Consider the following 13,795-nt stretch of genomic DNA (forward strand, 5'->3'; position numbering starts at 1 on the left):
CAAGGGGGTGGCCTACTTGGGCATAAGGTACATCAGCTAGTTTGGTAGGCTACTTGAGTTACCAAGTGGGGTGGCCTACTTGAGCATAAGGTACATCAGCTAGTTTGGTAGGCTACTTGAGTTACCAAGTAGGCATACTGAACTTCCAGCGGTATTGCCTCCGTCCGCATTGTCTGTAAGCATAGCAATTTCAACACATCGAGGGTGAAGATGCCAAGTAGGGTACTTCACGAGATGGAACCTCAACCTCAATCAAAGCAGTCGGGCAGTCTCGTCATTGTCCCCAGGTACCAGTTTCTTCAGGTGCATGGGCTACCTAAGATACATGAGGTCCTTCAAGTCAGCTACTTGGGTTACCAAGTCGAGTACTTTGGCCATTCTTTAACAGTGCGATGGAAGCTCCATCAAAAGAAGAATGGTCAAGATGATGTCCCAGGCACACTCCCCATGCATCCAAGGAGCGTGATCCATGGAGACATAATCACAACCCTTCCCTCTTGCTTCATAGACAACGTCATCGGACTGGGGCCTTTTGTGGACTGGGTTATAAAAACTTATAGAAAGATATCTTTATTTTAAAGTACCCTTTATAATAAAATGAGTCATAATTTTTATTCAGAATATACATGTACAATGTAAGCTCCAAGAGAGCTAAAATGCATTGAAAAATACATTGTCAGTTCTTTATATAACTATGGACATCTGAAAAAGTATTTCATAAACTAAATGCTCGCTATGGTATGGAATGATAATTTCAAAGTGAAGACATTGCTATGTTCCCTGAAAGTCATTTTGAAAAAGAATTTCATAATTGATTTATTACTATCTTGCTTTCTTCATGTAGGCTTACATAATGATCAATAACACATTAATAATTAATTGGAATTTCAAATTTTTGCATGTATCAAGAATGATTACGAGAGAAAGTAGTATTGACAAGCATTGTGCACATTACATTGAATAAAAAATATTCACAAGCACTGTGCACATTACATTGAATAAAAAATATTCACTAGCACTGTGCACAATACATATAATAAAAAATATTCATAAACATAAAAACATAAATATTCGCGGCTATAGTTCGGGGTTTTGCCAAATTGCATCTATGACATACTTTAAACTTAACTTTTTGAGAAACAGTAACAGTACATGTAATTTCAATTAGATCGTATTTTTTGTAGCGCTTTACTTCTGCGACCAGCATTTACACCTTCCCCACAATGCGTGCAATTTAATACCGACTAGTTGCCACGGCAACAAATAACAGAGTATTTTCATCATCTCAAAGGTGTAAATATGACTGATACATCTATATGTATTTCATCCCGATTATCAAGTTTATTATTGTCCCATTTCCTTACCACATCCAGTCCACCCACTTATTACAAACCGTTTCAACACTAAACCAGTAGGCCAGGAAAAATGTTATAAATGATTCTTGACTTTGTTGGTAGAAATTTGGTAGAATTGAATACATATTTTGGGAGATATTTAGGATAAAAAGTACCACCTTTGTTTTATCACATCCCATAATAACATAATTTTTGAGTTTTACGATAAAACTAATCTCTACGGCACCTATCCAAGAACGCTATACTAAAATATCCAAAAAATTAACATATAGGGTATAAGGTTGTACAATTATAGCCATGGTAAAATTACAGATTAGCTGCACTGTGTGCACTAAAGCTTCTTTAAACCCTGTAGGGGCAATAAGTGTACCACTAATACCATACTACTAGCTGCCAAATATAACATATTTTCTCAGGGTTAACATATATTTATATATTTCTAACTGGCCTGTGTAAGTCTAGGGGGCGATCCACTTTAGGGTACCTGCGCATAAGAGTCTAGATTTTCAGATCCCTCTCACCTCAAAATGTCACAATGTACAGATAGGCCCAAAATGTACAGATACATAGGCCCAAAAGACCCCCCCCCCCAACCACGGCTGCAAAGCTACAAAATGGATGCCCCTATGAGCACCCTTAATGGAAAGGAGATATTTCCAGTTGCCAAAAAAACACAATATGCATATTTTAACCATTCTCTGAAGACCCTTTAGGGGCTTACAGCATTAGAGCACAAGGGACCAAAGTGCAATTTTGAAGAAAACATTAAAATGAGTTGCAGAGGAGTACAAATAAACAGTAATGCTGTTATCATAGGAACCATGCACAAATACAGGGACGTAGGCAGCAGGGGGCACATGCCCCTCCCCCCCAAAGCCTGGCAAAGGTCAACAATTAATTTGTTTTCAACCATGATTTTGGCTGAAAACTTTGAAAAAGGGTCATTTCTCCCCCACCCCATATAGAGTCTTTTTTCAAAATAGCACTTTTGACATTCGTGCTCTTAGCCCTTCATTTTCAACAAGTACACATGATATGATTTTAGTGTGACCCAGCAGTATTTACCAAGTAGCAGTTCACACACAATTTGTGCAGAAATTAAACAATTTATCACAATGTAATACAAGCATAGAAAACCTTTCTTTCACTGCTTCTATATAGTATACAGGGTGATTTAAAAAAGAGAAAAGAGGTTCCCGCAATATATTTTTGCAAAAATCGTAAAAATAAAGGCAATTCCGGTTTTCAGTATAAATCCAATACTGAATAGGTCAATTTTGATTTTTGGCTCCAGATCATGATTCTCGTGTCTATTGAATTGACTGGAACATCTGAAAATAAATCAAAGATGAAAATTTATAAAAACGCTATCCGTCTGTTGGTGAATTTTATGGTTTTTAGCACCAGACCACTTGTATTTGCAGTGACTGAGAAAGTGATTGATACAGTTTTTCACCAACCTGACAGTTGACCTGAGTTCAGAAGCGGTCAGGTGCTACTTTTATCACCAGCTAATTAAATTGTTTGTCTTCGTCACATTCCTGGCTATGGTGATGCACAACCAAACTTTCCGAGATTCCATTATAAACTTTTTTTAGGGCAACATATCAGGTATCAGTCTGACCTAATCGGCTCAAGTTGAGCAAAGCAAATGCAAAACCAAGTCGAAGCCAAGTCGTTTGCACCAGCCATGCCCAAGTGACCCAAGGTAGGAGCAGGCATTTCATGTTCATGTTCACCTTTACACCTTTACACCTTGCACTTTGTTAGCCTATTTTGGGGACATTTTTTTGCTATTCAGCCTGATTTGTGGACATACTGTATTGATGGCAAGCTTGTGTAGTTATTCAGGTCCCCGATTGCTATCTACATCAGAAAATGTCATACTGTGTAGACACTATTTAGCCGGTTGAAGGACGCCTGCACAAAACGCCTACATGACGTGTTTGGCCTATGATCAACAGACGTAACAAAACTGGCTACATGGCGTCTACACAGTATTTAGGGGTTTCAGCCATCAAATAATGGGATTTAGCATTTTGAAGTGCAAAATGACTTTTCATGACTTTTTTTATTCTGTGGGAACGCTTCTAAATTCAGGTCAACATCTTACTTACCTTTATCAGGTTGTCCAAACCAGTGAGACATCCATCCTCATGGTTCCCCATCTCCCATTTTGATGTGTGGTCCAGGAGCCGGTTCTCGACCGTGATCGTCTTGGCAAAGTCAATCAACCACACCCCAGCGGCGCCCGAGTCGTCATACAGGAACAATAATGAGCTGCCTATAACCTGTAAAGGGTTAGAGGGGTACACCGTTCGTAATTACTTGTGGTCAAGTTAAATTGAAATCCACTAATACACAATGCTGTAGTGCAGTTATTATGAATACGAATTTGTTTAAACTTGGTATTCATAGTATTTGTATATCAGACTACACAACAGCAATGTTGAAATTTGTTTCAACTTGGTATTCATAGTATTTGTATATCAGTCTACACAACGGCACTGTTGAAATTTGTTTAAACATGGTATTCATAGTATTTGTATATCAGTCCACACAATGGCAATGTTGAAATTTGTTTAAACTTGGTATTCATAGTATTTGTATATCGTCTACACAACGGCAATGCTGAAATTTGTTTAAACTTGGTATTCATAGTATTTGTATATCAGTCTACACAACGGCAATGTTGAAATTTGTTTAAACTTGGTATTCATAGTATTTGTATATCAGACTACACAACGGCAATGCTGAAATTTATATTAAGTACGTATTTCCGCGATTGGAAATTTTTTAATTCAATGACAAATTCAAAATTATTAACGAACGGCGTAGGCCTTTAAGGGTGAACATTTAAACTCAAAGAACCTGAAAACTGACAACTCTGCATTGAGGGGAGCCTCTCTAATATGGATACTGATTTGGTCCCCAAGTGCTCTTTTCTGTTTTATTTGTCTTCTGAATTATAATCTGGTTCCCTGCGATTTTAATCGCTTGCAATTATAATCGCTCATTTGTTGTGACCACCGCTGGCAGCTGTGACAAGAGTCAGTGATGAGCAATATGCAATCATTATCAAAGCCAGTGAATACTGGTTTCACCTGCAAATGAAAGATCTCTTTTGTTTCACATGGCAGCAATTATAATCGACGCTTGCAGCAATATAAATCGCTTGTTTGCAGGACGCTTTCAGGCCAAGTTCCCTTGAAATCTCGTTAACTCTTCCAGTGTTCACCCACTGGCTATATCATACTCAGGAAGATGGCAATTGATCATACTACCCGGTACAGAGAGGAAGGACTTCCCTGGGACCATCTCAGCCACCCAGCCAAAAACTTTACCCCTTGACGCAGGCAATTTCCGATTCTTAAGTCTAAATTGTCCATTCCACCAAAATAGTTCCATGTTCACTGAAATTGTGAACAAGTCAGGGAACCTCATTGATTTAGGAATGATTTCCTCCCAAGCCCATCCCACTCACCCCCTGTCAAAAAAGAAATTAGACGAAGAATCACCTCATGATTTTTAAAGAAGTCAGATGACGCAATCGATTCTCGAATATATCGTAATCGCGACAAAATTTTCCTGTGAACTTCTTTATTGCAATTTAAGAATGTCTCTAGATAGGAGAGGACCTAAAAGAAAGAATTTATGATTATCAGCACAAAAAATGTAACAAGAAACGCACCAAGCAATTAACAGCGCTTAGAGTGATGTTAACCCTGATCAAAGAAAGGTTTAAAACTTTAGTAAAAAGGATATGTTTCAGGTGAATCTGATGAATCTCTCTCAAATTTTACTTCAATCGTACGTGATCTCTAAAGCTATACACCAACATTTAAGAACTACTGGTAGTTTAAAAGTAGCGACAGTTTAAAAGTGCAGGTAGTTTTTAATTACTGTTGTTTGAAAAATTACATGTAGCAGTTACATGTAGTAGAAATACAGGTAGTTTGGAAGCACAAGTAATTTAGAAGTTCCGGTAGTTCAAGGGTACCAGTAGTTTTGAAGTATAGTAGAACCTCTCTATTAAGGACACCCTCAGGACTGACGAGTGCTGTCCTTAATAGAGTGGTGTCCTGATTAGAGAGGGTTTAGAAGTAGCGGTAGTTTAAAGTATTTTTGAAGTACCCCGGTACCAGCAATTTAGAAGTTACAGTAGTTTAGAAGCACAAGCAGTTTAGAAGCACTGGCAGTTCAGAAGCACAGGCAGTTTAGAAGAATTAGTATTTTTAAAGTACAGGGCCGACCGAATTGAAACTCCGATAGTGCTGACAGGACCTAACAGAGTATAGTGAAATGGTTAAATGCTTTACACTATTCTCTGTTAGGCCCTGTTAGCGCTATCGGTGTTTCGATTCGGTCGGCTCTGGTAGTTTAGAAGTATTGGTAGTTCAAAGGTAAATGTACCAGAAGTTTAGAAGTACCAGTTGTTTAGAAGTACAATGTAACAGTATACACACCTGGTCGTGCTCCTTAACTTTCCGAAGACAAGATTTCATCAGCTGTTCACCAGATAGCTGCAAAGACACCGCAGAGCAAACTAAAAGACCCATTGATGAGTACACTATAGATTCATGCACTTGATTAGGAACAACGTTTACATGACGTAGTGTTGGCCGTCGTCACGTCACCATGCATTTTACATTAGTGTAACGTGACATGACGCGACGTTTTCATAAACGTTGGTCCCAATCAAGTGCATGGATCTATAGTTTATAAAACATGATTTGATGTATTTCAATGACACAGACAGAAGTTTAAAGACATATAAATATGCAAAAATGGAAATATTGTGTAGATGCTATTAAGCCGGGTTTTTGTGCATCTGTTTCACATTGGCCGATTACACGTAATATGTACAGACGTTCAGTACAGCTGCCCTTTATCCAGCTGAACAGTGCCCCACGCCTACACAGTATTTCAATGGCATGAACAGAACATTAAAGGCCTACACCATTCGTTAAAAATTTTGAATTTGTAATTGAATTTAAAAATGTCCAATTGCAAAAATACATTCTAAATATAATTTTCAACATTGCCGTTGTGTAGACTGATATACAAATACCATGAATACCAAGTTTAAACAAATTTCAACATTGCCGTTGTGTAGACTGATATACAAATACTATGAATACCAAGTTTACACAAATTTCAACATTGCCGTTGTGTAGACTGATATACAAATACCATGAACACCAAGTTCAAACAAATTTCAACATTGCCGTTGTGTAGACTGATATACAAATACTATGAATACCAAGTTTAAAGAAATTTGTATTCACAATAACTGCACTACAGCATTGTGTATTAGTGGATTTCTATTCAACTGGACAACCAGTAATAACGAATGGTGTACCCCTTTAAAGACACATAAACACTACAAAAATGCTGTCACAAAAATTGAGGGGAAGTGATCTAGTAGTTCTTGGCAAGACATAATTTTGCTCAGGTGCGGATGTCAGGCTGGGCCACTTGCATGATTTACGAATTCCGTAATTTCTGCAGTGGTATTTTGTATTGTACTGCTTTTCTTTTCATCATGATATAAAATTACAAAATGTTGATATAAAGAAAATTGACCTCCTTTGGTAGGTTAAGAACTCGGTGTAATCCTTCACACAATCATGATGGTTGCAATCCCAATAACAACCATTTGTTATCTAACATATACACAACATCACAACGAATTATTAGAGGACAGATTTCTCAAGAATTGTTTCATAACAGACCATTATTCTCGGCAACATTTGAAAGAAAATTATACTCTTGTGCAACTGTGATGAGACAATGATTAAGTTATGTAATAGTGGTGTCACAACCCAGCTGAAGATGATGAGCTGTATGTTGCACTATAGGCGCACAGCAGCTGATTATTCTCACTTCATGGAATCAAGGTGTCTGGAGACAGCCATCCATTTGGATAATGAACCTATTGCATAAAAAATAGCATCGCAAAGTGTGCATGATTGACCCCTCCGCCCATAGATGATGAGGGTGTTGTGAAAGTTGGCTTAGTAGAGTGACTGTTGCACGAAACAGAGTTATAAAACAGGGTGTCCTGGAGAGACTATGATGTGGACTCAGTAATTTAAAGCACGAGTTGGCACACGGAGCGATACGCAAGCTGCTCACCTTAATTGCCTCAAGACGAAAACCAAGCTCAGATGTCGAACTCTCTTTTTCTCGAAACTGCAACAGCAAATATACAATTCGTGAGGTACCTATGAAGTTCAAACAAATAATCAGGCAAACACTTTCTAGTGCTGGGGTCAGTTTTTTACTTGTACAGGATCATAAATTAGGTTGTATTTAACATACTTTTTCAAAATGTCCTCTTCCACTTCTTCAGCCTTTGCTCTGCACTAGCGAGGGAAAATTCCTCCTCCAAGGTGGGATGAGCGGTTTTTTTTTATGCCACTACCTTTAGGCCCAAATCGGCTCAATTGGCCTTGTTTATAGTGACTCCAACTTTGGCTAGAGGTAGAGTCCACGCAAGCTACTCATGTTTCTCACTTGGTGGGATCTTTTTTTTGCCTTGGCATAGACACGAGATACAAGGAACCTCAGTTTTTACATCTCGTTCGAAGGACTGTAAAGAGCCTGGAATTTAAGTTCCTTGAAAGCCACGCCAGTTCACCCAGAAATCCAATCCGTGGTTCCCCCTTTCCCTATTGCGTGCAGAAGTGTTAACCAATAGGTTATGAGGTTTCTTTCAAAATTTCTAATTTCTGTATCTAATTGTGAAACCTCACCTGCATGTAACGTAACTTTGTCACTGCCTTCACTTTTTGTTCATTTTCCGTCACCGACAGCGGGTCCAACTTGATCATACGTTCGTACAGATCTTTCCGGAACGCGGCATTCTTAACTTCCGCTTCTTGGAAAGTACGATATCCCATTTTGACGTCCATCATCGACGGCTGCTGGAAGTGTGACATCAGGTTGTCGATTTCAATAAAAACTACATTGTTAAGGAAGGTAGCTGACAAAATAGAAGGTGACATGATATCCAACCAGTACAGCTAAGAATTAGTGAATTTGCCCATCTGAGCACCAAAAAAAGACCTTTTCCCCTTCTTCTAATGATGAAATTGAGTAATAAATCGAGAAAGAGAGTACGTCAACAGCAAAAGGATACAGTCTCCATTATATTCCACTTGTCGATAAAACTTTGGCACAATATCACGGCACGGGTCAGCCATTAACCCTTTGTATGCATTTGCCTCGCTTGGATTATTTCCTATGCATTTCTTCCAGATAGTAATCGGACCGGCAGGCGCAAACAAACCTGAAACAAACAAAAAATCTCTTATCAGCAACCAACAGCAATACAGAGGACAGTGGAACATACTGTGAAACGCAAAGTTTTCTTGATTATTATTGTGGTAATCCTGTAGATTTTGCACATAATCTTGATTCCCGAAGATAAAAATTATTAAGTAGTTTTTTAGATTAAACAAATAGAAAGAAATCCACCAAATTGAATTTGAAAATTAATTTTGTAAATACATGTACATACTGAATATGAATTTGAACATTGCCGTTGTGTAGACAGATACTAATACCATACATGCCACTGTGTCATCGCGTTGCATGAAAACGGCATTGTGTACAACTGCATTTCTTTTTTCCTGACCACAATAAAACACGAACGGTGTATCGCTTTAAGTACATACCTTGGTGGCCAGCTAACTGGATCCATGAGTTATTTCGAATCTTCAGCAGGGCATCACTGGCTGGTAACGAGAAATCTAAGGCATTCTGAAAGCACAAACATCAACACCTCACGTAAGGTCATAGAAAGTGCCATTTACACACACATCCCCCCAAACTGCATGAAGTTCACATCTGACCTAAAACGCCTGTGTAAACTGAGTCTTTTTCACCAGCCTTATTTCAATCTGTTTTTAGAGCCAGCTTATATGCACAGTTTTCTCGGTGTAAGTAAAGTACACAGTAGATCAAGCTCGCGAGATATTATGCCGCAAAATATCGGTGATTTTCCAGGAAAATATCGGGAAATTAATTTTGTTATGCCTCTGGCTCTAACTGGTCTACTGATTCTATTATGTCTAACGGAATCCTTTGCAACCATTTGCAGCAAAATTCCTTCAGAAATAAGCAGTACAGAGGAGACAATGTCAAAATTGATGCACTCCCAGCAATCATGTACACGAATATACATAGTTATTTATCATCCTCGGGACTGACAAGTGCTGTCCTTTATAGAGAGGTGTCCTAATTAGAGAGGTCAAAATGAAAGGAAAGAACCAATTTGGGACCAAAACTAGTGCCCTTATTAGAGAGGTGTCCTTAATAGAGAGGTATCCGCTAAGGGATGTTCAATTATACTTTGAAATAAGAAAAGACAACAGACCGCAAGTTTTTAAAACATTAAACATAAAGACATTTACACAACATCATTTACGAACAACATCATTTATTAAACTAGAATTACAACATCACATGGGTCATCTTATTAAAATGTATCCAGTAACATTCAGTACAAAATACATGTACTTAATTATAAGCATTAATAAACATGGTGATGAACTGGGTACCCTGATGAACTGGCAAGTTATTTTTCACATTTTGCACGGCACTTTATTCGATCTATTTCCACCTCCATGAAGCACATCATATTGTATTTTTACACCTAGTAATATTACGAGCCTTATTGAACTTTACTGGACAACCAGGCATTTTACTGGATGCATTTTAGGATGACCGCCAAACAGATCTACTGACCAATGCTAACATATTCGCCAACATCAGAGACGTTGCCGACAAAGTATCCGCCATTTTGTTTTGGAGTCCCTTGAGAATCGTACATCGTTCACACTCATGGTGATCACGATTTTCAATAGCAGATAACAAATTCTTTCCAGGATACTTCCCATCAGCACCAATGTCATCTGCGATCTGCTTTTCACATGACTCGCAATTCGTCAAACTCGTCACATCGGGGAATCCGTCGACTTTTGGAAACATCACATGATCACACGATCTTCTTTTCTGCACCACATATTTGCTCCGCGTGCTTTTGCAAGTCCACGTGAAGTTGTCATTTTTCCTCTGTTGGTTGTGGCGACTCCTGTTGTTCAAGTTGGGACTCATGGTTACCTCACTTCGGCTGACCTCATAGCTGGTTGTGTGACCATTCGAGAACTGTCGGCGTGTATCGGTTAATTTTTCAACGCTCCGCAGATAGGAGAGTCCAATGATGTTTCTGTCACCGGTGTGAGGCGTGCTAAAGGCACACCCCATTGCTAAAGACAAAAAAGTACGACATTTTGAAATTTCTTTCCACCATTGATCAGCCTTGATCTTTGATCAGGAGATGGAAAACTCTGAAATACGAACCCGGGCAGACAATGGTTGGTCAGCATTGGGCGGGCATGCAGCTAGGATGACACAACTACAATACAACCAGAGGACTCCCGCCTTCCGCCTCCAAGGGCGTGAACTAAGTTTTTAACTAAAAATTTGGAAATTTGTATGATCTGGTGTAGCCATCGTCTTGACGAGTATTAACTCCATTGTGCAATAGAACAGGGAGCCAGACAACAGAGAGTAGTTTTTTGTCAAACTTGACTTGAAAGGTGCATAAATTTCTGTGCGAGTCAGGAAATTTGAAGGAAATAACTGAAATTCGATCAACTACGTATTTTTAGCAACAAACATATGTTGCCAGAACTTTAAAAGCATGGTGATCTGATTACATCAGTTATCGATGACATGTTATATTGCTATTGTGAGGACAATGAGGAACCGGCGTTAAGATAAATGCCAGTGGCGGCGCCACACTCGATCGTACCTTCTGACGCCATGACGTCATTTTCTGGTCTGTTGACGTCGCAGGAGGTCAATCACGGGAAACCATTGCGTACATTTTTGCACAGGATTTCAACAACAGAAAACGTGCCCAATAACTGGCATCGCGCATATTTTCCGCAAAATTATCTTAAGAAACTGATAGCTCAATAGATTTAAAACAGGAAGATGCAAACGTCGCCGAAATCGATCGTTTTCGGGCTCAGAAATAACATGATAATGCATTGGAAATGGAGAGTTTTGGTATGATCGATTGCAGCGCCACGCGGCGGATAAATCGCGCCGGTTCCTCATTACTGTATAACTGCAGTTGTGAAGACAACTGCAATGGATCCTGTCGTGTTTTCATCCAAGTCTGTTACATCCAGACTATCATCCCATGCACGAGAACAATGAAATCCAGGACACACACTCATATTTTGGTCAATATAAAACAAGTCACTCGCCTTCCGTTTTAAAGCCTGAAAACAACTGAATCCAAAAGCTAAGCTTCCGCAGATTTTCGGTCAAGTTATCAAACCGAAATCCGACCGAAAACACACAAGTCAATATTTGTATTGATTGCGACAAATATTGAGTTTGACTATTGCCCTGTCAGAGGGAGAATAACAAATATCTAGCAGAAATCCAGTTTAATAAAATATCATCTCTATCCACCACCCCCAAATCTGAGGCCAAAACAAAATGGTGTGAGCTTTTCTTAAGAATAATTAGTGTCAATGGGCCAGTCCATTCATCAATTGGGGTTGTGTTTGTGTGACAATAACGATGATATCATAATATACATAAATGAAAGAATTGACCAGACACCATCGTGCAATATACAGGAAAGAATTTATAATATAAATAATTATCTTTATTTCTACATAATACATTAAATATAAGTGTTGATTGTCTTGATGAAGGTCATTTTCGTTACCACGGTAGTAGTGCTAATTGCTTCTTATATTAGCACTTAGGCCACATTTTTTTATTTGTTGGATTACTGGGGGTCATTTTCCGGGAGACTAAACTTGATAAAAGTTAAGCATGCTTGTTACATGTATGTCCTTGCTAACCGATTCCACCATTCAACACGGATGCAAGATATCCCAAATCCGACACTGCTATGACCAGAATCCCGCAAGCTGGGGAACTGAGTCTCGGTAGAGACAATTAATCACATACCTTATTCAAATCATTTGGAGGAAAACCTTCTGGTTTCACATCTTCCATTTTGGTCATCTATTCATAATCAGATGTGTCTTGAAGTCAGCCGCGACCACTCACTTCATGCACTTCTGATGGTGCAAACTCACAACTGAAAAATGCAAGTGAAACTTTTTTTGACTAGCTCACAGTGGAGTGTATTTATTTGAACAGTTCTTATTTCTTTGACAACAACGCGAGTGATTGAACTGAGCCCGAGGGCAATAGCTTACTGCTTATGCTGTTGGATTTCAGTTGCCTCATAAACAAGGGTCTCACTATGCAGTGCGTACAGGGTCCGTTTTGTCCTCCCCAAAAATATAGTTCTTCAAACGCGTGCCGATTCCATGGATATGAAAAGGCCTGTCCTGTTCCAAATACTATTTACTTTAACGTCATGATCTTAGTTTCCTTGTACAGAGGATGCTTTAGTGGTTTCACGAGATCCTCTTCTGTGAGTTTTGGACCAAGTCACCACCCTCTGTTGGGCGTCATACGTGATGATATGCTCCCAATACAACAGGAGCCCTGTGACTTTAGACAACATCTCCCTTATCTTACACCCAAATGTCATGAAATTTTCAGGAAATGTGTTTTATGGCGTACTTATTAATTTTATTTTGATGACTCTGTACCTGACTTTAAACCTGGTGGTCACTGGTGGGCGCTGGTGGACGCTGTTTAGGATGGCCAGTATTGTACACCTGTTTGTAAAAAAACCCTTGCCTTGGATTGGACTACGTCATTGGAGTATTACCATAACCATGCGTCTCACGGCAGGGGCACTCAGCAGGTTTGACATCATGCCCCGAGGGGTCCACCACACTGGCTAGTGAGACCAAGGCGGCTAAACTTTAGAATCCCCGATCGGAAATGACGTAGTTTGATCACATTCAACTATAAATCCATTGAACAGCACTGGTGCTTGGTTAGTCAACCGATGACCTTTTTTTGGGGTGTGATCGGGGATTGTAAACTCGTTCCACTAAGGCCTCTTGGCTATTCGTAGCAGCTTGCAACACAAAATATAAAGGACAACTGATGCCCAACATCCTGTCTGACAATAGATTTTCACACCGTCCATATTGCATTACTTATTTTACAGCCAGTTGTCGGACGGGATTTAAACGCATTATTGACGTTTATTTCGACAATAAATGAAGTTTTCTGACTGTTCAAATAATAAGGAGTAGTAATGTTAATTAAGGTAGTGACATTTACCGTGTTCTGAGGGAACGTTTGGAAGAAAACAGTAAATTCGATCTTGAAAAATATCTTAATTTTTTTCTTCCTGGGAGACTGCCAAAAATTGACATAAATTCAAAATCTCTGATTACTAACGAAATAATCAATCAAATTATAATCTTTTACCCACCCTTTTCTAACATTTCAGTACATTGTTATATAGTTTC

The 13,795-nt window shown here is 38.9% G+C and overlaps 1 protein-coding gene across 3 annotated transcripts; it reads right to left on the bottom strand.

Annotated features, from left to right (window-relative positions):
• Positions 1 to 588: 588 nt before the first annotated feature.
• Positions 589 to 13,681, bottom strand: LOC135500030 (inositol-trisphosphate 3-kinase homolog). 3 transcript variants are annotated; one of them, XM_064791193.1, is made up of 10 exons: positions 13,605 to 13,681; positions 12,363 to 12,495; positions 9,038 to 9,122; positions 8,500 to 8,649; positions 8,114 to 8,322; positions 7,494 to 7,550; positions 5,822 to 5,878; positions 4,874 to 4,993; positions 3,473 to 3,646; positions 589 to 2,686 (listed from the first exon to the last, which is right to left on the bottom strand). In XM_064791193.1, exons 2-10 carry the CDS (start codon positions 12,417 to 12,419, stop codon positions 2,666 to 2,668), a joined length of 930 nt encoding a protein of 309 aa, XP_064647263.1. In that variant the 5' UTR covers positions 12,420 to 12,495; positions 13,605 to 13,681; the 3' UTR covers positions 589 to 2,665. The 3 variants fall into 3 exon arrangements, with proteins under 3 accessions (XP_064647263.1, XP_064647261.1, XP_064647262.1); XM_064791191.1 differs by lacking the exons at positions 12,363 to 12,495; positions 13,605 to 13,681 and adding an exon at positions 10,110 to 11,571; XM_064791192.1 differs by lacking the exons at positions 4,874 to 4,993; positions 12,363 to 12,495; positions 13,605 to 13,681 and adding an exon at positions 10,110 to 11,571.
• Positions 13,682 to 13,795: the final 114 nt, after the last annotated feature.

The sequence above is a fragment of the Lineus longissimus genome, chromosome 15 (genome assembly GCF_910592395.1).
Source record: "Lineus longissimus chromosome 15, tnLinLong1.2, whole genome shotgun sequence".
NCBI classification, from domain to species: domain Eukaryota; kingdom Metazoa; phylum Nemertea; class Pilidiophora; order Heteronemertea; family Lineidae; genus Lineus; species Lineus longissimus.

Bases quoted from the DNA above. Each gene is read 5' to 3' on its own strand.
- LOC135500030 (XM_064791191.1), bottom strand. From the start codon at position 10,628: ATGGGGTGTGCCTTTAGCACGCCTCACACCGGTGACAGAAACATCATT. The intron at 8,650-9,037 runs GTATGTACTTAA...TGTTTGTTTCAG, and splicing joins CCAGTTAGCTGGCCACCAAG to GTTTGTTTGCGCCTGCCGGT. The intron at 8,323-8,499 runs GTATCCTTTTGC...TTAACAATGTAG, and splicing joins AGTGGAATATAATGGAGACT to TTTTTATTGAAATCGACAAC.